The 23522-nt window shown below is 49.7% G+C and overlaps 1 protein-coding gene across 1 annotated transcript; it reads left to right on the top strand.

Moving 5' to 3' along the window:
- Positions 1–481: 481 nt before the first annotated feature.
- On the top strand, positions 482–23239 carry LOC121271683 (peroxisomal membrane protein PMP34-like). The gene is made up of 9 exons (XM_041177826.1): positions 482–658; positions 5092–5152; positions 6826–6892; positions 7788–7939; positions 11070–11186; positions 13985–14130; positions 15241–15336; positions 16196–16278; positions 22273–23239. Exons 1-9 carry the CDS (start codon positions 581–583, stop codon positions 22418–22420), a joined length of 948 nt encoding a protein of 315 aa, XP_041033760.1. The 5' UTR covers positions 482–580; the 3' UTR covers positions 22421–23239.
- The last annotated feature ends 283 nt before the right edge of the window (positions 23240–23522 follow it).

Raw genomic sequence — 23522 nt, 5'->3', positions numbered from 1 at the left:
GCCTGGGAGGGTGGTGGAAGCAAGTTACCTCACATCCTTTAAAAAGTCCCTGGATGAGCACTTGGCACGTCATAACATTCAAGGCTATGGGCCAAGTGCTGGTAAATGGGATTAGGTAGGTAGGTCAGGTGTTTCTCATGTGTCGGTGCTGACCCGATGGGCTCTTCTGCACTGTGATTCTGTTGTTTTGGTACTCAGGACCCTGGTATTGTTCTGGTGCTCAGGACCCTGGTGTCCATGTGGTGCTCAGGACCCTGGTATTGTTCTGGTGCTCAGGACCCTGGTGTCCATGTCCACCAGCTCTCTCTCGAAAATCAAAGCCAAAAAAAGTTTCCTCTCCCGGGAGCGGTGATTGACACCAGAGCCTACCAATCAGGCGCGGCCGGAAGCAGAATCTGACTAATCACTTGCTGCCGGAGACGTGACTGAGCTTTCATCCAATAGGGAGCGAGCGGGGGTTGTTGCAAACCGAGCCCGCAGCCAATCAGAAGGCGCTGAAACTGAGAGTATCCATTGGGCCGGTGGAGCGGCTCCAGTTGATTCGGTGTCCCAGGCAAGGCTCCCGGGACTGGGGGAGAAAATGACAGGGAGGTCGGGACCGTCGGTGCCTCATGTCTTTTCTTACGAGAGCCTGGTGCACGCTGTGGCCGGGGCTGCGGTAAGTGCTGGCTCCCAGTGAAGGGGACAATCAGAACGTGCACTTTGTCCCGAGGCGATCAGTCTTCACAGACAATATGGGTGCAAACATATTCTTCTAAAGGTGAAGCGGGCGGGATGGAATCTGGTTTGAGAAAAAGGCAAAGTTGAATTTTAAGTAATTTAACGGGCACCTAAGTGGGTTTTTCCTGCTTGGACTGGGAGCATTGACAGCATTAGTCCTCAGGATGAAAACTTTAGCAGGAGGAGGGTGTGAGTGTTGCTGTCTCCCTCCCTCTGCTTCACTCGCCCTCCTCTACCCACCAGCAGAGTACCTACTGCTGCTTCAGCAGCTCAGGAGCTGCCAGACAAATGAGATATTCACCTCCTGGAAGTGATGAGGATTATTTCTGGGCTCTTGGCACATACTGAACCTCCTGATGTCTGTAGGGAAAATATCCAACTCGAAGGATAACTGCTGGCTGACAGCTAACGAAGCCCTCCCATCGACACAGACCCTCAATAAAAAAAAACACCCCACGCACCCGTTTGAAATCCCTATTGGTCCCGACTGGAACACGCTGCACACCCTACAGACCGATGCCAGTTCCACCTCTCGATGGCTCACCTCCTGGTTGTCTGCAAACTTCGCCAAGCCCAACCTGGTAACTGGCCTGAGTATCCCAGGCATCAACCTTCCATGGACATGTTATGAGGGGAATAGATAGAGTGGACAGGATAAAATTGTTTCCCTTGGTGGAGAATTCTAGAACCAGGGGACATAGATTCATGATAAGTGGCAGAAGGTGTAGGGGGGACATGAGGAAGAACTCTTTTACGCAGAGGGTCGTGGGTGTCTGGAATTCGCTGCCCAAGTTGGTGGTAGAGGCAGAAACTTTAAACTCTTTTTAAAAATTACCTGGATCTGCACCTTAAGTGCTATAAGCTGCAGGGCTATGGGCCGGGTGCAGGAAGGCGGGATTAGAAAGGACACCTGGGCGTCCTCAGGCTGGCATGGACAAGATGGGTCGAATGGCCTCCTTTTGTGCTGTAACTTTTCTATGATTCTATGGACAATCTGGGCAACTCTCGACTGCTTGTGATGTGGGCCCACCTGCTCCACACGAGAACCAGCTCGAATTGTGACTGTGAACATCCAAGTCAGACCATGGCCCACATCGTGAACTCCTACCGAGAGAGCCATTCCTGGGCTAGCCATTCACAGTGTGTCCGCTGAAGCTGTTGAATAGATTGTTAACCTCAACCTTGAACTAGAAATGCTTCCCCAGCCATAAGAACCAAAAAAAAATCCACTTAAGTTGTAGAGAATTAGTCACCCCAGAATTGTGCACTGGTTATCCCCAGTGTAATTGGTGAGTTAACCTCAGGGTGTGTCCACCCCCCGGATCAGAGTAAGGGGAAACATCAGCCCCAGTTTCTGTCCACCGGAGTAGAAGGTGTGTATGTGGAGGTCATATTCGACAGAGTCAGGTTCAGCAGATGTTATACTTTGCCTTGCAGGAGCAGGAGAGGGCCATTCAGCCCCTCAAATCTGTTCAAACATTCAGTTAGGTCATGGCTGATCTGTATTTTAACTCAGTCCTTGGTTCTGTGACCCACTTGGTCACACTCTTCCCTCTCAGTCCAAGAAAGGTTCTGGGTTCAGGTCCCTCTCCGGGACTTCCAATCCAGGCTGACGCTCCAGTGCCATACTGAGGGAGTGCTGCATTGTCAGAGGTGCTGTCTTTCAGGTGAGACATTAAACCGAGGTTCTGCCTGCTCTCTCATGTGGAAGTAAAAAGTGTCAAGTTTGACGCCTGTATTTTTTCTCCGTCAATCAACATCATAACAGTTTACCTGGTCATGATCACATTGCTGTTTGTGGAATCTTGCTGTGCACAAATTGGCTGCTGCACTTTCTACATTACAGCAAGTTTAAAAAGTACTTAATTGGCTGTAAGATGCTTTGGGACAGCCTGAGGTGGGTGAAAGGCGCTATATAAATGCAAGTCTTTTTTTTTCTTTATTCCTTAATACTTTTGCTGAACAAACACATATCGATCTCATCAGATGCACAGAGTGCCCACATTGGCAGAGGACCACGGCCACCAGGATTTATACTCACCAGCACACAACGGAGACATTGAAACACTGGGTGCAGTACAGTAGAAGCACCAAAGGGCCAATTCTCAGAATCCCAGCTCTGCGTTATGTGGGAACAGTGACAATACCTGGGGGTCTTCAGCCTAGAAAACCTCCTGAGGTATCATCATACAGCAATAGTTAAACTGGTTACAGGAATAGAGAAGGTAAATCCAGAATATTACTTTAAATTAAATAGCTTAGAACAAGGGGGTGCAAGTTTTAAACTAGTAAAATATAAATTGAGGATTAACATCAGAAAGGCCTTTGTACAAAGAATGATCCAAATCTGAAATGAATTGACGGAGGAGAAATAATCCATCCCAGTTTCGGGATTCTCTCCATTATCACAGTGGAATGTGTCACTGTTGTAGGGGTAATGAGGTGTTTATGTTTTGCACAATAAGGTCCCATACCCAGCAATGGCAGATTGTTTTTATGATGTTGGGAAGGAGAGAACACCTCAGGATCTATTAACACCCTCCTCAACTCTGTTTAACATCCCCTCCGAGAGACAGCACACCTGACAGTGCAGCCCTCCCTCGGTACTGCATGGGCGTGCCCACCTAGATTACACGGGGTTGACTCTGAGATGAGAGCGTGTCCGTGGAGTTAAATTGACGTTTAAAAGGGGAAACTCAGGAAGCATTTAAGAAAGAAGCCCGTGCAGCAGTGAGGGGAGCTGTCTCTCTCTCCTCTTGGGCACTCCCTTGGGATCGAGGATGATGTGCTTCCACTCCAGTCGGATGGCTCCTGAGATGGCTGTTGGTCCAGTGTGTGATCTGCAGTCTCTGCCATGTGCAGGCAGGTGGTGTTCGAGGGATCGGCTAGATGGGTTGTTTGGAGGTTTGTATGCGCCCCCCACCCTTTGACTTCACCATTTCTGGGGTATACCATTGACCAGAAACTGAACAGGACCAGCCATATAAATACTGTGACTACAAGAACAGGTCGGAGGCTAGGAATCCTGCAGCTAGTAACTCACCTCCTGACTCCCCAGAGCCTGTCCACCATCTACAAGGCACAAGTCAGGAGTGTGATGGAATACTCTCCACTTGCCTGGATGAGTGCAGCTCCAACAATACTCAAGAAGCTCGACACCACCCAGGACAAAGCAGCCCCGCTTGATTGGCACCACATCCACAAACATTCACTTCCTCCACCACCGACAAACAGTAGCAGCAGTGTGTACCTGCAAGATGCACGACAGAAACTCAACAAGGATCCTTCAACAGCACCTTCCAAACCCTTGACCACTACCATCTAGAAGGACAAGGGCAGCAGACACATGGGAACACCACCACCTGGAAGTTCCCCTCCTAGTCACTCACCATCCTGACTTGGAAATATATCGCCGTTCCTTCACTGTCGCTGGGTCAAAATCCTGGAACTCCCTCCCTAACAGCACTGTGGGTGTACCTACATCACAGGGACTGCAGCAGTTCAAGAAGGCAGCTCACCACCACCTTCTCAAGGATAACTTGGGCTGGGTAATAAATGCTGGCCCAGCCAGCGAAGCCCACATCCCATCAGTGAATAATTTAAAAAAAGTTCTGTCTCTTTCTGGCTGATGATAAACTTGTATTGATAAAGCCTTTTGTGAGTTCAGGAAGTCCCAATGTACATTGCAGCTACTGAAGTACTTTCTGAAGTGTAGTCACTGTTGCAATGTAGGATACATGGCACCAATTTGCGCACAGCAAGATCCCACTGCAGCAATGACCAGATAACCTTTTTCCAGCTGTTGGTTGGTTAGATCACACTGGGAGCACTGCACACAGTTCTGGATAAAGGCACTGGGGAAGGTGCAGAAAGGATTTACAGGGACAGTACCAGAACGGAGAGATTGGCCAAGACATCGGGGAGCTCCTCTTAAATAATATCATGAGATTTTTTTTATATCCACCTGAGAGGGCAAATGCCTCACCTGAAAAATGGCACTCTGACGGTGCAGCATTCCCTCAGTACCGCGCTGGCTGTGTCAGCCTGGAGGGGGATTTGTTTATTTGAGTGCTAAGCACTGACAATGTAAAATCGTAGCCAGATTCCTAAGGTGAATGGACTGTTTAATCCCCACGGAACCACATTATCCATACAGCCACTAATGTGGGGCTTTGTTTGTTTAAGAAGGGCAGAATTCACTGCATGAACATCGGGACTAGTTGCTCTTGGTTTCTCTCCCCCGCCCAACCCACCGCATCAAGTCCGCCTCTACATGTTTGGACCTCCCCACCCGCACTCCAACAGAATCCGAGTGTTTAGGCACTGTAGCGTCTGCACCTTCACTCCCAGCTCCTTTTCTTTTCTCTTCAGGGAGGTGTAACAGCGATGACTGTATTCTACCCATTGGACACAGCCCGCCTGAGACTTCAAGGTAAGATTCTGTTCAGGATTGGAGCTGTAAATGTCTCTGTCAACTCTCCCCTATGCGATTCCAAGAGGAGACAGTGGAGCAGTGGTGATGTCACTGAACGAGTAATCCAGAGCCCCAGGCTAATGCTCTGGGGACAGGGGTTCAAATCCCACCATGGCAGCTGGGGGAATTTAAATTCAATTAATTAAATCTGGAATTAAATGTTAATCTCAGTAATGTGTACTATTGTTGATTATCACGTTCACTAATGTCCTTTAGGGAAGGAAATCTGCTGTCCTTACCTGGTCTGGCCGACATGTGACAATAGACCAGTTGATTGACTCTTAACTGCCTAGCAAGACACTCAGTTCAAGGGCAATTGCCATTGACACCCACATCCCATCAAAAAAGAATGTTAAAAAAGTTAGTGACATGAGGTCCACTGAGCACCGAAGGGCCTTGGCTTCAATCGCTAGTCTGTTCCAAGCCTTCAAACAGGAGCTGCAGTTAAATCCGAAGCTGACCTCCATTTCCCTGGGCTAGGCAGAGCAAGGAGCAGCCGGGATTCCTGCAGCTGATTCCTATCAGCCTTCCATTCATGGAGAGCAGAGGTGAGTACAGGTGGGGTGAGGATGGCCATGGGAATCGACGGCGATGCTCCACCTGGTCGAGTAGCCTCAATTTCTAGACTCGTTCACGATGAGTGAAAATGGAAAGGAGAGGGATTGTGTTAAATTTGAATTGAACCTTAGTTAGATCATACTGGGAGGACTGCGGGCAATTCTTTCATTGAATGTGGTCGTCGCTGGCAAGGCCAGCATTTGTTGCCCATCCCTAATTGCCCTTAAGAGTCAGCCACATTTCTGTGGGTCTGGAGTCACGTGTAGGCCAGAGCAGGTAAGGATGGCAGATTCTCCCCCAAAGGACATTAGTGAAGCAGATGGGTTATTACAACAATCGATTGTCTCCTGGTCACCATTACTGAGACTGGCTTTCAATTCCAGATTTATTTAATTTAAATTCCACCAGCTGCCATGGTGGGATTAGCCTGGACCTTTGGATTGCTAGTCCAGCGACATTGTCATAGTCCAGCCGCTGTCTCCCCTCCGAGGCCCCATGTTGTTAACTGAGAGATTATGATTATCCAAAAAGAGCAAACAGCCTGGGGCTCTTTTCTCTAGAATCGAGAAGGCTGAGAGAGGTCTTTAAAATTATAAAGGGGTTTGACGGGGTCAAGGTCGAGAGGGTGTTTCCACTTGCTCCGGAGTCCAAAACTCAGGGTCATAAATGTAACATTTTCACTAATAAATGCAGCTGAGAATTCAGAAATGGTCAGAATGTGGAACTCGCTACCGCACGGGAGTGGTTGGGGTAAATAGTATCGATACATTTAAGGGGAAGCTGGATAAACACACGAGGGAGAAAGGAGTAGAAGGATAAGATGATAGGGGGAGATGGAGAGGGGTGGGAGGGGGGCTCGTGTGGAGCAGAAACAGCAGCAAGGACCTGATGGGCTGAATGGCCTGTTTCAGTGCTGTAAGTTCTATGAATGGCCAGCTGAGTGATGAAGGGGTTGTGGGGCTATCACCCATTGTATTCCCCCCACCCCCAGAGTCAGGCAGAAGGATCGAGAGTAGATGTTGATGTTCTCCGTGGCTGATGCATTCTCTCTCTCTCTCTCTCTCTCCTTGCAGTGGACGAGAGGATGAAGTCGAGTCCTACCCCTGTCGTCCTGGCAAAGATCATCAGAGAGGAGGGACTGTGAGTACAGACAGGGCAGTGATTTGTATATATTAGCTTATGGCTTCCTTCCTGCTCTGAAGAGCTGGGAGCCAAGGGAAAGCTCAGCAGCTCCCCCGATGGTTGGGTTGGTAAGTGCACCGCTTGTATGCCGGTCACTGAATCACATTGACTAAGAGAGGCCCTAGATTTTTTAATTAAATATCAGAAATAAATTATTAATTCATGCCAGAAACAGAAATATAGACATTTCCGTATTATAAACATGAATATTACAAGTGAACATATGAATTTGAATAATTCTAATGTGTTTATAAAATTATAATTATTAATTTTCTTCTAAGGAACTTATCTTGCATCGATATTAATTTAATAAAATCAACAGTCTCATCAATCTTGCTCATAAAGCTACATTATTAAAAGTTGTTTGTAGGTTTTCACGGTGACATTGAGTGGGGCAGTTATACCATGTAAAAATTTGCTCTGAAAAGAGCAGTTCTTACTTTGAAATAATTCCTTAGAGAAGTGACAGGCCTCGATGTTTTGGGCAGTGTACTCTACCCATCGTCTGGAGGAGTGACCGGAGCAGTGGACAGAGGTGGCTATATATAAGTGGGTGGGAATTTGGCGGGATCTTACTGCTGATTGGTCAGGCTATTGTGTTTGTAATAGGTCAGCACATGTTAATATTATTGATGCTGGTTGGTCGACTGAACAGAATGAATGGTCATGTGTTTCTTCAGTCAGGGTAGCTGGATGTCACTGATGTGAAGGCCACTGTCTTGGAGGACAGTGTGTGGTGTTGGTAAATCTCCATGACGTGTCTTGATTGCTAGTGACCACTGGCTGATGACATAAACCAGCTACAGAAATAACCACGATGGCCCCATGACCTTGGCCTTCTCTCCTGTTCTAGGTTGGCGGTGTATCGCAGCTGGTTTCCCGTCATCTCCAGCCTCTGCTGTTCAAACTTCGTCTACTTCTACACCTTCAATTCCTTGAAGGAAATATGGGTCAAACGCCAACCATCCACCAACAGCAAGGACCTGGTGATGGGTTTTATCTCTGGTAGGTAGGTGCCTACATTCGCTGCCAGTTACTCTGCTGTGTGACCCAGAGCTTGAGTGAAATCTCCCCACTGGCTCTTTTGCCAAACATCGTAAATCTGTGTCCTCTGCATTCTGACCTTCCAGCCAGTGGGAACAGTTACCCCCTCGCTATATAAAAACCTCTCAGAATTTTGAACCGGTTTATTGAATATCTTCTTGGCCTTCTCTGTTCCAGGGAGAACAATCCAAGTTCCTCCGCCTAACTGAGGTTCTTCATCTCCAGTCCCATCCCAGTAAATTGCCTCAGCACCCTCTCCAAGGGAATCATGGGAAGAGGCCATTCAGCCCCTCAAACCAGTTCCAGAATTCAGTTAAATCGTGACTGATCATTTAATTCCATCTAGCTGCTGAGGTTCTGTAGCCCTCAGTGTCCCACCCTAACAAAAATTCTTTCAAATGCAGTTTATAAATTTTCAGTTGACACAACTTGAGGGAGACAGTTCCAAATTTCCATCACCCTTTACATGAAGCAGTGCTCTCTGACATCACTCCTGTCGGCCCCAGTTCTTAACATTAAGGTTTTACCCCAATGGTCTGGACTTGCCCACCAGAGGAAGTCGTTTCAATCTAGCTTATCACACCCTACAGTCACCTTAAACACTTCAATTAGATCATTTGTTAATCTTTGATACATGAGGCAATACAAACCTAGTCAACCACTATCACCATCCTGGGGGTTACCACTGACCGGAAACTGAACTGGACCAGCCATGTAAGTACTGTGGCTACAAGAGCAAGTCAGAGGCTAGGAATCCTACGATGAGTAACTCACCTCCTGACTCCCCAAAGCCTGTCCACCATCTACAAAGCACAAGTCAGGAGTGTGATGGAACACTGCCCATTTGCCTGGATGAGTTGCAGCTCCCACAACACTCAAGGAGCTCAACACCATCCAGGACAAAGCAGCCCCACTTGATTGGCACCCCATCCACAAACATTCACTCCCTCCACCACCAACGCACAGTAGCAGCAGTGTGTACGAGATGCACTGCAGAAACTCACCAAGGCTCCTTCAATACCACCTTCCAAACCCACAACCTCTACCATCTAGAAGGACAAGGGCAGCAGATAGATGGGAACACCATCACTTGGAAGTTCCCCTCCAAGCCACTCACCACCCTGACTTGGAACTATATCACCGTTCCTTCACTGTCGCTGGGTCAAAATCCTGGAACTCCCTCCCTAACAGCACTGTGGGTCTACCTGCAGCGGTTCTCCTAAACTCCAACGAATATAGGTCCAACTTGTTCAACCTTTCCACGTGACAACCCCTTCTTTCCATGGATCAGCCCAGTGAACCTTCTCTAAACTGCTCCCAGTGCAAGTATATCCCTCCTTCAGTAAGGAGACTATAACTGTACACAGTGCTCCAGGTCTCTCTCACCCTCACCAATATCCTGTGCAGTAGTACAAAGGAGGGAGAGAGACAATCCCCTGTTTTAGCCTTTCCTCCAGGAGCTGATCTGATCCCCAGCTTTCCAAACCAGCATCCCTAGGCCCGAGTGAGACCAGGAAGCAATGCTGCAGTGTGTCTGCTTTCTTCATTTCTTATCCTATTTATTTTTTATTTGCTCACCAGCACGTTTATAAAACATCTCCCATGTGAGGCAGGTAGTTTTTTGTGGGGATTGTAGTGGAACATATTTTGAACGCTCCAAATAAGTGTCCCTTCCCAGGTAATGTGTCAGTATCTACAGGGGTTCCCCGGGTAATGTGTCAGTATTTACAGGGGGTCCCCGGGGTGTATGTCAGTATCTACAGGGGGTCCCCGGGTAATGTGTCAGTATCTACAGGGGGTCCCTGGGGAGTGTGTCGGTATTTACAGGGGGACCCCAGGGAGTGTGTCAGTATTTACAGGGGGTCCCCGGGGAGTGTGTCAGTATCTACAGGGGGTCCCTGGGGAGTGTGTTGGTGTTTACAGGGGGTCCCCGGGGAGTGTGTCAGTATTTACAGGGGGTCCCCGGGGAGTGTGTCAGTATCTACAGGGGGTCCCTGGGGAGTGTGTCAGTATTTACAGGGGGTCCCTGGGGAGTGTGTCATTATCTACAGGGGGTCCCCGGGGAGTGTGTCAGTATCTACAGGGTGTCCCTGGGGAGTGTGTTGGTATTTACAGGGGGTCCCCGGGGAGTGTGTCAGTATTTACAGGGGGTCCCCGGGGAGTGTGTCAGTATTTACAGGGGGTCCCCGGGGAGTGTGTCGGTATTTACAGGGAGTCCTGGGGAGTGTGTCAGTATTCACAGGGGGTCCCCGGGGAGTGTGTCAGTATTTACAGGGGTGTCCCCGGAGAGTGTGTCAGTATTTATAGGGGTGTCCCCAGGGAGTGTGTCAGTATTTACAGGAAGTCTCCAGGGAGTGTGTCAGTATTTACAGGGGGTCCCTGGGGAGTGTGTCAGTATTTACAGGGGGTCCCCGGGGAGTGTGTCAGTATTTACAGGGGTTCCCCGGGGAGTGTGTCAGTATTTACAGGGGTTCCCCGGGGAATGTGTCAGTATTTACAGGGGGTCCCCGGGGAGTGTGTCAGTATTTACAGGGGTTCCCCGGGGAGTGTGAAAGTATTTACAGGGAGTCCCCGGGGAGTGTGTCAGTATTTACAGGTCTTCCCGGGGAGTGTGTCAGTATTTACAGGGGGTCCCCGGGGAGTGTGTCAGTATTTATAGGGGGTCCCCGGGGAGTGTGTCAGTATTTACAGGGGGTCCCCGGGGAGTGTGTCAGTATTTACAGGGCTTCCTGGGGAGTGTGTCAGTATTTACAGGGGTTCCCCAGGGAGTGTGTCAGTATTTACAGGGGGTCCCCGGGGAGTGTGTCAGTATTTACGGGGGGTCCCCGGGGAGTGTGTCAGTATTTACAGGGCTTCCCGGGGAGTGTGTCAGTATTTACAGGGGTTCCCCAGGGAGTGTGTCAGTATTTACAGGGGGTCCCCGGGGAGTGTGTCAGTATTTACAGGGGGTCCCCGGGGAGTGTGTCAGTATTTATAGGGTTGGGGAGGGTGGGGTGCTCCTGATCTATTTTTCTGAGACCTGCTTTTGACCTGTTCCCTCAGTCACCAGTCTCGGTACCAACTGCTTAATGGGTTTTGTTTTGTCTTGTAGGAGTTGTCAACGTCTTTGTGACCACCCCCCTCTGGGTTGTGAACACTCGGCTCAAACTGCAGGGGGCAAATCTCCAGAACGAGGACATCCATCAGACCAGCTACACAGGCATTCTGGGTACGCACTCCGTCGCCGTGTCAAAATATTTATTTTTATCAAGCTTTTGCAAACCTCTGGCACCAGTTTGTTTGGCTTTGTTTGTAAAGCTAATAAACTCTTCGTTTCCCGGCAGTGGAGTCATTCCCTTTGTCCTTAGTAGCCAGGTGCTGGGGCACCAACATCTGGGACGTTGCAGACCCCTCCCTGCCCATTAGCAGGCGCCAGTGAGTGCCCTGGATGTGACCAATCACTGACTGAGGAGCCTCCGATTCCTGGTCCGGTGGGTTGGATGATGCAGCAGCTGCATTGCCCTGTCTGGAGCTGGGGGGGGTTCATTGTTCCAGACCAGCATCTAGCGGATCTTACACAGCTTCACTGACTCAACATCATGGACAAACCCGCTGGTGAGTTTGCAAGCGGGTGGCCTATAAAACTCCCCAGTTGGCCTGCTCACCCATCCCTGACCTGTTTGCAATATTACATAGGGTGTGCCAAGGCCAAGGCCTGCCTGCCTTTGTTGAGGCCCATTATTGGTCTATTATGTGTTGTTTCCTGCCCACCTGAATTTTGAGGCTGATGGGAGGAGTTTGGGTGGAAGCCGGACAGGTCATCTTGCACTGTAAAGTGCTTTGGGACGTCCTGAGGTTATGAAAGGTGCTATATAAATGCAGGTCCTTTTTTTTCCCTCTCTATCAGGCCCTCACCACTGCCTCCATTTCCTCAGAGAGCTGGTGCTGGTAAAGGAGGTTGGCTCATCCAGAGTGAGGGCAGCATGCCCAATCGGGAGGTGTGGGCCACACTCTGGGATCTCCCACCTGAGACCACTGGAGCCCTTCCACAATTTTCCATGGCCCCCTTCGCTGGGTGACCACTTACTTCAGATCCCATCTTTTGTTCCTGTGTGTGTTACAGTCCATGCATGTTGTAGTCTGGAGTGATGGATAGTGATGGTAGAGGCTCTAACGCTCTTTCTATAAGATGGCTGACCAGGAACCTCTCCCAGTCTTACTGCCTGCCATTGGTGTGGATTGGAAGGAGTTGCAGGTTAATACTCATTATGAACGACCCCCCATCAGGTGCTGGCGTGGGACTCGAAACCAGAGCTTCTGCCTCTGAGGCAGCGACACTACCCACTGCACCACAAGGCCTCCTCATTGTGGTTTCTGTACCTATCCCATTACCATCTCCTTTTTGTTATTTAATCTCTGCTGCCTTGCACCCTATCACAGACCTTTCCTCCTCTCCATCTTTCTCTGTACCTGTTGCATCTCTAACTTCTCTAGTTCTGGTGAGAGATTACTGACCTGAAACGTTAACTCGGTTTCTCTCCCCACTGATGCTGCCTGACTTGCTGAGTGGTTCCAGCGTTTTCTGTTTGTCGCTCAGCGCTTGGGGTCGGCTGTGCCTGGTTTCTTGGTTGACCTTGCATGTTGGCCGATGTCTGTTCTGCGAGGTCACACCAGCTGACCTCTGAACTTGCAGATGTTGCGCGCCCAGCACCCTGCGCGCCCAGCACCCCGCGCGTCCAGCACCCCGCGCGTCCAGCACCCCGCGCGTCCAGCACCCTGCGCGTCCAGCACCCTGCGCGTCCAGCACCCTGCGCGTCCAGCACCCTGCGCGCCCAGCACCCTGCGCGTCCAGCGCTCAGCACCCTGCGCGCCCAGCACCCTGCACGCCCAGCACCCAGCACCCTGCGCGCCCAGCACCCTGCGCGTCCAGCACCATGCGCGTCCAGCGCCCTGCGCGCCCAGCACCCTGCGCGTCCAGCACCCTGCGCATCCAGCGCCCAGCACCCTGCGCGCCCAGCACCCTGCGCGCCCAGCACCCTGTGCGCCCAGCACCCTGCGCGTCCAGCGTCCAGCACCCTGCGCGTCCAGCGCCCAGCACCCTGAGCGTCCAGCGTCCAGCACCCTGCGCGTCCAGCACCCTGCGCGTCCAGCACCCTGCGCGCCCAGCACCCTGCGTGCCCAGCACCCAGCACCCTGCGCGCCCAGCACCCTGTGCGTCCAGCGCCCAGCACCCTGCGCGCCCAGCACCCAGCACCCTGCGCGTCCAGCGCCCAGCACCCTGCGCGCCCAGCACCCTGCGCGCCCAGCACCCTGCGCGTCCAGCGTCCAGCACCCTGCGTGCCCAGCACCCTGCGCGTCCAGCACCCTGCGCGCCCAGCACCCTGCGCACCCAGCGCCCTGCGCGTCCAGCGCCCTGCGCGTCCAGCGTCCAGCACCCTGCGCGCCCAGCACCCTGCGCGTCCAGCGCCCAGCACCCTGCACGCCCAGCACCCTGTGCGCCCAGCACCCTGCGCGCCCAGCACCCCGCGCGCCCAGCACCCTGCGCGCCCAGCACCCTGCGCGCCCAGCACCCTGCGCGCCTAGCACCCTGCGTGCCCAGCACCCAGCACCCTGCGCGCCCAGCACCCAGCACCCTGTGCGTCCAGCGCCCAGCACCCTGCGCGCCCAGCGTCCAGCACCCTGCGCGCCCAGCATCCTGCGCGCCCAGCACCCTGCGCGTCCAGCGTCCAGCACCCTGCACGCCCAGCACCCTGCGCGCCCAGCACCCTGCGCGTCCAGCGTCCAGCACCCTGTGCGCCCAGCACCCTGTGCGCCCAGCACCCTGCGCGCCCAGCACCCAGCACCCTGCGCGTCCAGCGCCCAGCACCCTGCGCGCCCAGCACCCTGCGCGCCCAGCACCCAGCACCCTGCACGCCCAGCACCCAGCACCCTGCGCGCCCAGCACCCTGCGCGCCCAGCACCCTGCGCTACTCTCTCCAACCTCCAGCTCCTTGGTTTCTAACATGGCTGCTCCTTCCTCTGCTGCAGACGCCATCACCCAGATCGTGAGGAAAGAGGGGGTTCTGGCTCTGTGGAGCAGCACCTTCCCATCGCTTCTCCTCGTCTTCAACCCAGCCATCCAGTTCATGTTCTACGAGGGCCTAAAGCGACACCTCTTGAGGGGACGGACTGAGGTAAAGATTCCGGGGTCTAAAACTCGGCTCCTGCCCAGCACTGGTCAGGGTTGAGGGGGCAGAGTCGGGTTGCGGAGGTGCTGAGTCCTGTGAGGTCTTGTGTATGCTCCATGTTCGTCTGCTGAGTGCCTGAATCTGCTTCAGTTGGGGGATTTAGCAGGAGATGGTGGTCCAGTGGTAATGTCACTGGGCTGGTAATCCAGAGGCCCAGACTAATGCTCTGGGGGCACAGGTTCAAATCCCACCAAATTCAGTTAATAAATCAGGAATGTAAAGCTAGTCTCAGCAATGAAACTATCATCAATTGTTGTAAAAACCCATCTGGTTCACTAATGCCCTTTAGGGAAGGAAATTGGCCATACTTACCTGGTCTGGCCTACATGTGACTCCAGACCCACAGCCGTGTGGTTGACTCTGAAATGGCCGAGCAAGCCGCTCAGTTCAGGGGCAATTAGGGACGGGCAACAAATGCTGGCCTCATCCCTTCAAAGAATGAAAAGAAATTGGGCTCCATGCCCCCAGGGAATTCTGGATTCCGCTCCTGACTGGAGAGCCAGGGAATTGACTTAGAGAGTGGCAAACGGTGAGAGTGGGATCAGACTCTGCTCTGATGCTGCCCCTCCCCCAGAGTTTAATGGACTCGGTCACCTGTGAGAAATGGCCACTCGACCATGACTCCTGAGGCCTCCCTATACCTGTGGAGCTGCCCCCACCCCTACTCAAACTCCTCCAAGATTGGGTGGGTTTTTAGGGAAGACTAGGAGAAAATTTGTCAAAACTGATAAAACTGGGGCCATTGTCCCAGATTTGGGCTGAGTTCACGTCGTGGTTGTACACAGGCCAAACTAGAATGGCTCAAATGAGCTCAGCCCAGATTATTGCCTTGAGGCCTGAGTGTGAGGCCTGGGGTTGGGGCCCATAGAGCTGAGCGAGTCCCCAGCTGGGGCTGGTGTTTGGCCCAGGGCGCAGTCTGACAGCGGGAGATGGGTCAGGATCCAGGGGTGAGTTCTAGGCCTAGGCCAGGAGCATATGGTCTGTGGTTCGATTTAGGCCCAGATTGACAAACAGAAGTGACCATGTTTCAGGATGTTTCTCTTCCCATATTACCAGCTTCCCTCACTTGAGGTCTTCATCATCGGAGCCATCGCTAAGGCAATCGCCACCACGGTAACCTACCCCCTACAGACAGTACAGTCCTTACTGCGGGTAAGTTGGAGAATGTTCCCCAATTGTCAATGCCTGATTTCATTGGCCCTTTATTTTCCCTGTTGAAACCCTAACTCTGAGAACATTCCAGAAGCAATAGCCCCACCGTGTGATGGACCACAACCACACAATTCCTGGTCACATGATCTGCTCCCCACTGGGAGTCCAAACTTTTCCGGCCTACCCTCAAAATTTGAAATGGAGAATTGCGTGGTTTCTGGGCCACAGAATCCCTGGGACAAGGGATTGGCCAGTAATGCTGAATAAGCCTGAACAAGGCCCCAGTGAAGGTGCACTCTCACCTCTGAGTCAAAGATCATAGGTTTAGGTCCCACAAGACCTGAGCACAAAATCGAGGTCAACACCTGAGTCTGGTACTGATGGAGTGCAGCACTGTTCAAGGCACCATCTGTCAGATGAGGCATTAAACATGTGCCCTTTCAACTGCCATAAAAGATCCCAGGAGCTCTACTTGCGAGGGGAGTCTCCTTGGCTTCCTCAGCATTACCGATCCATCAACCATCCCTTTATGGGCTCTTGCTGTGCTCATATTTAGCTGCCGCGCTTCCCCGCATCACAGTGGTGAAAGTTCCAGGTGCAGCAAGAGAAGGTTGTGCAAACAGACCAGGCTACGGCACTCCTAACCCAGTGATACACATCCTTCTCCGGCTGGGTATCAGACCAAGATAAGACATGGCTCATGTGATGCCCTCTGCGGTTCAATAGTCCACGAAACCTCACAGTCAAGGTTCGTTGCTAAAAAAGTGAGCACTGCAATGAGGTATACCCCTGCAGGAATGGGGAGGTAGCAGGGCCATTGCTCTAACACTGATAAACACCATTTGTCCTCTTTCCCCAGTTTGGCCAACAGAAGAAGGGCTTGGAGAGCAGGGTCCTGGGAAGCCTCCGAAGTGTCATCTACATCTTGAGTCAGAGAGTGAAGTGAGTAGCAGCCTGACTGAGCTGGTTATTATCTTTCATAATAAGGGACACAACGACAGAGCTCATGAAAATGATCATGAACAGGTACAGAAAATAATCAAAAATGTTAATGAACGCTGGGCTTGATAGCAAGAGAACAAGAGATGCTGCTCCATTATAGAAAGTCCTGGTTAGACCACAACTGGAGTCACTGTGAACAGTTCTGGGCACCAGACCTTAAAAGGATAGACTGGCCTGGGAGGGCGGGCAGTGTATATCCACCAGGATGATACCTGGACCCAAAGTATTCAATTAGAAAGAGAGATTATACAATCTGTGTCTGCATTCCCTGGAATTTAGAAAATTAAAGGGAATTGATGAAAGCTTTCAAGATATTGAGGGGAGCAGACAGGGTTGGGAGAGAGATAATATTTCTCTGGTTGGGGAGGATAGAATTAGGGGAGTCTACAAATTAGAGCCAGACTTTTCAGAAGTGAAATGAGGAAACACGCCTACACACAGAGGGATAGAAGTTTGGAACTCTCTCCCACTAATCAATGTTAGATCAATTCTTCATTTTAAAGCTGAGATGAATGGATTTTTGTTATCCAGGGGTATTAACGGATATGAGGCAAAGGGCGGTATATGGATTCAGGTCACAGATCAGCTGTGACAGGCTGGATGTGGATAGGATGTTTCCCCCTGGCTGGTGAGTCTAGAACCTGGGGACATGGTCCCAGGATAAGGGACAGGCCATTTAAAGCTGAGATAAGGGGGAATTTCTTCACTCAGAGGGTGGTGAATTTTTGGAATTCTCTACCCCAGAGGCTGTGGAAGCTCAATCATTGAGCATGTTCAAAACAGGTTATTTTGGGTCTGGCTATCATTCTGGTGGATCTACACTGCCTGCTCTCCCAGGCCAGTCTATCCTTTTAAGGTCTGGTGCCCAGAACTGTTCACAGTGACTCCAGGTGTGATCTAACCAGGGCTTTCTATAACTGAAGCAGGATCTCTCGTTCTCTTGCTATCAGGGCCAGCGTTCATTAATCTTATTTGATTAATCAAGAGACTAACGACATGCAGGGATATGGGGATAGTGCGGAAAAGTGGCATTGAGGTGGATGATCAGCCACCATCTAATTGAATGGTGGAGCAGGCTCAATCGGCTGAATGGCCTCCTCCTGTTTCTCTGACTGAACTGGTGAAACGTGGGCTAGGACCAGGTTCAATTCCCACTATACAGAGTCTCTCACAACTGGTGTTGGGGAGGGAGCTCTGGCCCAGGATACATGCAGCTGATTTCTATATAAAACAACAAACTACCAGAAAAGCTCAGGTCTGACTGCACCTGTGGAGAGAGAAACGGAGTTAACGTTTCAAGTCCGCGTGACTCTCCTTTGGAACAGAAGAGAGGTAGAGATGTGATGGGTTTTATGCTGTTGGGGGAAAAGGGGGATCAGGGGGAGAAAAGCGGGAAGGTCAGGGATAGGTTGGAGGGCAGAGGGGATTAAATTACAAAGATGCCTTGGAGCACAAAACAAAGAGAGTACGAATGGTATTAGTGAAGGAACATTAGCTTTAGTCCAGAGTAGGTGTTAATAGCAGCTGGAGACAGTCACTGGGGAAGGGGATGTGGCTGTGTAAGCGAGTTTGGGTAAGCACCTTATCAAACACCCCGAAGAAAATGGAAAACAAGAGGCAAATGGAAATCCTGTTGGAATAAAGAGCAGAACTTCTTCAAGATAGGTAGTCCTGGAAGAGAAGTGACAGTGAATTAAACACTGAAATAAAAGCAAAATACCACGGATGCTGGAAAAACTACCAAAACTCGCTTGCACAGCCACATCTCCTTCCCCAGTGACTGTCTCTGGCTGCTATTAACACCTACTCTGGACCAAAGCTTTGTTCCTTTACTACTTCCGTTTCCATTCTCTTTGCCTTGTTTCCCATGACACCTTTGTCATTTAATCAGCTCTGCCCTCTAACCTATCTCTGACCTTCTGTTTTGCTCCACCTGCCCCTCCCCCCTTTTCAACATCATAAAAACCCAGCATGTTTCTGCCTCTCCCGTTCGGAAGAAGAGTCATACTGGACTCAATGTTAACTCTCTCCACAGTTGCTATCACACCTGCTGGGTTTTACCAGCACTTCCTGTTTTTATTTCAGATTTCCAGCATCCACAGAATTATGATTGTAATTATTTATTGAAACTAGGAGCAGGAGTAGGCCATTCAGCCCTTCGAGCCTGCTCTGCCATTCATTATGATCATGGCTGATCATCCAACTCAATATCCTGCTCCCACTTTCTCCCCATATCCTTTGATCCCTCTCACCCCAAGAGCTATATCTAACTCCTTCTTGAAAACATACAATGTTTTGGCCTCAGCTTTCTGTGGTAGCAAATTCCACAGACTCACCACTCTCTGGGTGAAGAAATTTCTCCTCATCTCAGTCCTAAATGGTCTAGTCCATATCCTCAGACTGTGACCCCTGGTTCTGGACTCCCCCACCATCAGGAACATCCTTCCTACATCTATCCTGTCTAGTCCTGTTAGAATTTTATAGGTGTCTATGAGATCCCCCCCTCATTCTTCTGAACTCCAGTGAATATAATCCTAACTGACTCAATCTCTCCTCATATGTCAGTCCCACCATCCCAGGAATCAGTCTGGTAAACCTTCGCTTCACTCCCTCTATAGGCAAGAACATCCTTCCTCAAATAAGGAGACCAAAACTGCACACAATATTCCAGATGTGGTCTCACCAAGGCCCTGTATAATTGCAGCAAAACATCCCTGCTCCTGTACTCGAATCCTCTCGCTATGAAGGCCAACATACCATTTGCCTTCTTTACCGCCTGCTGCACCTGCATGCTTACCCTCAGCGACTGGTGTACAAGGACACCCAGGTCTCGTTGCACATTCCCCTCTCTCAATTTATTGCCATTCAGATAATAATCTGCCTTCCTGTTTTTGCTACCAAAATGGATAACCTCACATTTATCCACATTCTACTGCATCTGCCATGCATTTGCCCACTCACTCAGCTTGTCCAAATCACCCTGAAGCATCTCTGCATCCTCCTCACAGCTCACCCTCCCACCCAGCTTTGTGTCATCTGCAAATTTGGAGATATTACATTTAGTTTCCTCATCTAAATCATTAATATATATTGTGAATAACTGGGGTCCCATCACAATCCCTGCGGTACCCCACTAGTCACTGCCTGCCATTCAGAAAAAGACCTGTTTATTCCTACTCTTTGTTTCCTGTCTGCCAACCAGTTTTCTATCCATCTCAATACACTACCCCCAATCCCATATGCTTTAATTTTACACGCCAATCTCTTATGTGGGACTTTGTCAAAAGCCTTCTGAAAGACCAAATAAATCACATCCACTGGCTCCCCCTCGTCAACTCTACTAGTTACATTGTTGAAAAATTCCAGTAGATTTGTCAAGCATGATTTCCCTTTCGTAAATCCATGCTGACTCTGTCTGATTCTGCCACTGTTTTCCACGTGGTCAGCTATTATCTTTATAATGGACTCTGGAATTTTCCCCACTATTGACATCAGGCTGACTGGTCTATAATTCCGTTCTCTCTCTGCCTCCCTTTTTAAATTTGCATCTGATTGTTTGAAGGTGCATGCGAGGAAGGGAGGGAGGGAGTGGGGTGTGATGCCTCTCCATGGTTGAATAGCAATGTCTATTATGCCAGCTCCCTGAAGGAGGAGCAGCAATTCAACTCAGTGGCTTTGAGAGGTCTGCTGAGGGCAGCTTTAAAAAGAGAGTTGATTGGTAAAGTGGAGAGTCTGCAAGGCCTTCATTCTCAGAATGGCCTCAAATCATTGTGGTACAGCACAAGAGGGGGCTCATCAGCCCATTGGGCCTCCGTCCAATTAGTTCCACTGTACTGCTCTTTTCCTGTAGTCCTGCAAATTTTTTTGCAAGTATTTCTCCAATTTCCTTTTGAAAGTTATTATTGAATCTGCATCCACTGCCCCTTAAGGCAGCACATTCCATATCACAACAAGTGGATTTACTTTTTAAAAAAGCAATTCCCCTCTGGTTATTTTGTCAATCACCTTGTATATCTGTGTCCTCCTGCCATTGGAAACAATGTCTGCTTACTCCATTGAAACCCTTCATCATTCTAAATCCCCACCTTAACCTTCTCTGTTCTGAAGTGAACAGCCCCAGCTTTTTCCAGTCCCTCCACATTAACTGAACTCCCTCACTGTTCAGCTACCATTTGGGTAAATCTCCTCTGCACCCTGTCCAGTGCCTTGGCATCCTTCCTAAAGTGTGGTGCCCAGAAATGGACAGAATGCTCCAGTTTGGACAGAACTAGTGTTTTATAAAGGTTCACCATATCCTCCTTGTTTGTACTCTTATGTTCCTATTTATAAAGCCCAGGTTCCCATGTGCCTTTAACCACTTTCTCAACCTACCTGCAAAGATTTGCGCACGTTTACCCCCAGGTTGTTGTTCCTCACCCCCATTAAAATTGTATCCTTTATTCTATATTGCCTTCTGTTCTTCCCACCAAAATGAATCACTTCATACTTCACTTCATATCTCACCTGCCCATTTCACCAACAGAAATCTGTTACTACCCTCATTATTTCTGAAAAGAGAGACATGTTGCTGAAGCTTTTCTTCTGACATTCATCAGGATAAACACAAGAATGTCAAATTTCAAACATTCACAACAATTTAAACTACTGGAGAACAGGGTGCTGATTGGTTGGCAAGTCGACCCTTGATTGGCCAAGGCATCGCCATGCAGAAAGCAATGGGGCACTGTTGGCTCCCCAGGCTCACAGGTAATTGAAAAAAGGGGCGAGGCTTGAACATATTCCTTTTGTTTGCTGAGAACGGGTCCCTGTGTCTGAATATGTGTCACTTCTAACAAGTGTAAATGAGCCATGTTACCAGCTCGACTGATTATCTTAGATGGGTTGTTAGTGTTGCTATTAGCGCATTCAGGATTGTTCAGCAAGTGCTGTCCAAATCGCAGAATCACATCTAACAGTAAATGTTTTGTGGTTTGCAAGTCTGGGCTGGTTGAGTATGTTTTCTGCTCTGCCTATATGAACAACTGAAGGAACATTCTCTTTGATTGGATCAGCCAGTCGATGGAACATATGGTCTAAATACCCAGCATCACACTGGCGATGAAATTCATACATGATGTTGCTCAGTTGTGTAATAGGCAGAATATCGGCAGCATCCTGGTGGAAAATACCACTCGCATAGTAACCGTGAAATGACTTGCTTAACCTATTGTTCCATACATTCAGACACAGGGACCCATTCTCTGCAAATAAAAGGAATATGTTCAAGCCTTGCACCTTTTTTGAATTAGCTGGGAGCTTGGGAAGGCTATAGTTCCCCACGACAACGCCTTGGCCAACCAGAGTTGACTTGTCAACCAGTCGGCACCCTTTCCTCCTGTAGTATAAATTGTTGTGATTGCTTGAAATTTTGACATTCTTGCATTTGTCCTGGTGTGTGCGATGATGAAAAGCTTCAGTAACGTGTCTCTCTATTCAGCAACATTTTAAGTTCTGTACCACTGATCAACTATTCGAGCTTCATATCATCTGTAAATTTTGGAACGATGCTGAGCCCAGACTTTATAATCTTTATTGTATTTATGGTGCGTATTAAACTCGGTGAGCAGCGTGGTGTGGGTGCGTCAGTGGTTTGGAAGGCACTGAGAGGGCTGCAGCAAGATCCGAATGGTTAGGAGTGTGAGTCAGGCACTGTGGCAAGAATATTCTCTTTGATACTGAAGGATTGGCCAGACTGCACAAGACAACAAGTGGGTGAGTCAGTATCCAACAGAGAAAGGGTGGTTTAACAGTGTGAGTGTGAAGAGACCATTGGCCAATCCTTTTTCAAAAGTTGACTGACCTCCTCTTGGATTTAGCTTGCAGCCCCAGCGTTTAGTTTCTCTTTTCATCTAGCTGTGATAACATTGTCTTTATTTTACTCATTATTCAAAACAGGAGGCAGGGTTTCCTGGGCTTGTACAAGGGATTGGAAGCCAAGCTTCTCCAGACAGTTCTCAGCTCCGCTCTGATGTTCCTCATCTACGAGAAGATTGCAAGCTTCATTTTCCAAATCATGGGAGTGATCCCTCACGTGGCAGATTAACAAATGAAGGAACTACCTCGGGCGGCATTGCCCACTTCACACACGACCCTGGATGTGTCATCGTTCACCCCCTCGGCCAACCCCCACCCCCTCCCCCTCCACCTTACAGTGGAATCCAAAAACAGGCACTGTGCTCTAGGAGAACACGGTACAGGCTGTGCCGATGAAGTCCTCAATGCTAATCCAATTTAACTAGAAGCAGCTTTGAGTGGGATTCAGAAATGTCACTAGTTATTAAAATGAACTTTACCAATGACACGTCTTCCCCTTCCTTGGACCTCCTTCGACAGTTCAAGTTGTGTGTGAGTTCCTTTCGCTGTTACTTTGAATATAGAGTATTGAAACAGGCCATTCGGCCCCACTGGCCGATGCTGGTGTTTATGGTCTACATAAGCCACCTCCCACCCTGTCCTTCACACGCCAACATGGGACAAATTCAACCCGGCCACTTACTGCCCCATCAGTCTACTCTCAAATACCAGCAAAGCGATGGAAGCAGTTGTCACAAGTGCTATCAAGCAATTTTGGCAACACCTTCCTTGAACAAATCTGTTAGGAAGGGAGTTCCAGGATTTTGACCCAGCAATAGCAAAGAAATGGAAATATAGTTCCAAGTCAGGGTGGTGTGTGGCTTGGAGGGAAACTCTGTGTACTGCCTACAAGATACATTGCAATAACACACCAAGACTCTTTTGACAACACCTTCTAAACCCGCGACCTCTACCATCTAGAAGGACAAGGGCAGCAGACACATGGGAACACCACCACCTGCAAGTTCCCCTCCAAGTCACTCACCATCCTGACTTGGAAATATATCAACGTTCCTTCACTGTCACTGGGTCAAAATCCTGGAACTCCCTTCCTAACAGCACAGTGGGTGTACTTACGCCACATGGACTGCAGCGGTTCAAGAAGGCAGCTCACCCCCACCTTCTCAAGGGCAACTAGGGATGGACAATAAATGCTGGTCTAGACAGTGATGCTTACATCCCATGAACTAATTTTTTAAAATCTGATTCTTTTTGCCCTCTTGTGCTTATCTAGCTTTTCCTTAAATGCAGGTAACTGTTTCACTCATACACATGGAGATAGCTCCTGGACA

This window comes from Carcharodon carcharias, chromosome 31 (assembly GCF_017639515.1).
Source record: "Carcharodon carcharias isolate sCarCar2 chromosome 31, sCarCar2.pri, whole genome shotgun sequence".
NCBI lineage: Eukaryota > Metazoa > Chordata > Chondrichthyes > Lamniformes > Lamnidae > Carcharodon > Carcharodon carcharias.
This window is presented reverse-complemented; position numbering and strand designations above follow the sequence as displayed.

Excerpts from the sequence above, each read along its gene's own strand:
- LOC121271683 (XM_041177826.1), top strand. The coding sequence starts at position 581 with ATGACAGGGAGGTCGGGACCGTCGGTGCCTCATGTCTTTTCTTACGAG. Across the intron at positions 659-5,091 it reads ACGCTGTGGCCGGGGCTGCG|GGAGGTGTAACAGCGATGAC; the intron begins GTAAGTGCTGGC and ends TTTTCTCTTCAG. Across the intron at positions 16,279-22,272 it reads ATCTTGAGTCAGAGAGTGAA|GAGGCAGGGTTTCCTGGGCT; the intron begins GTGAGTAGCAGC and ends TATTCAAAACAG.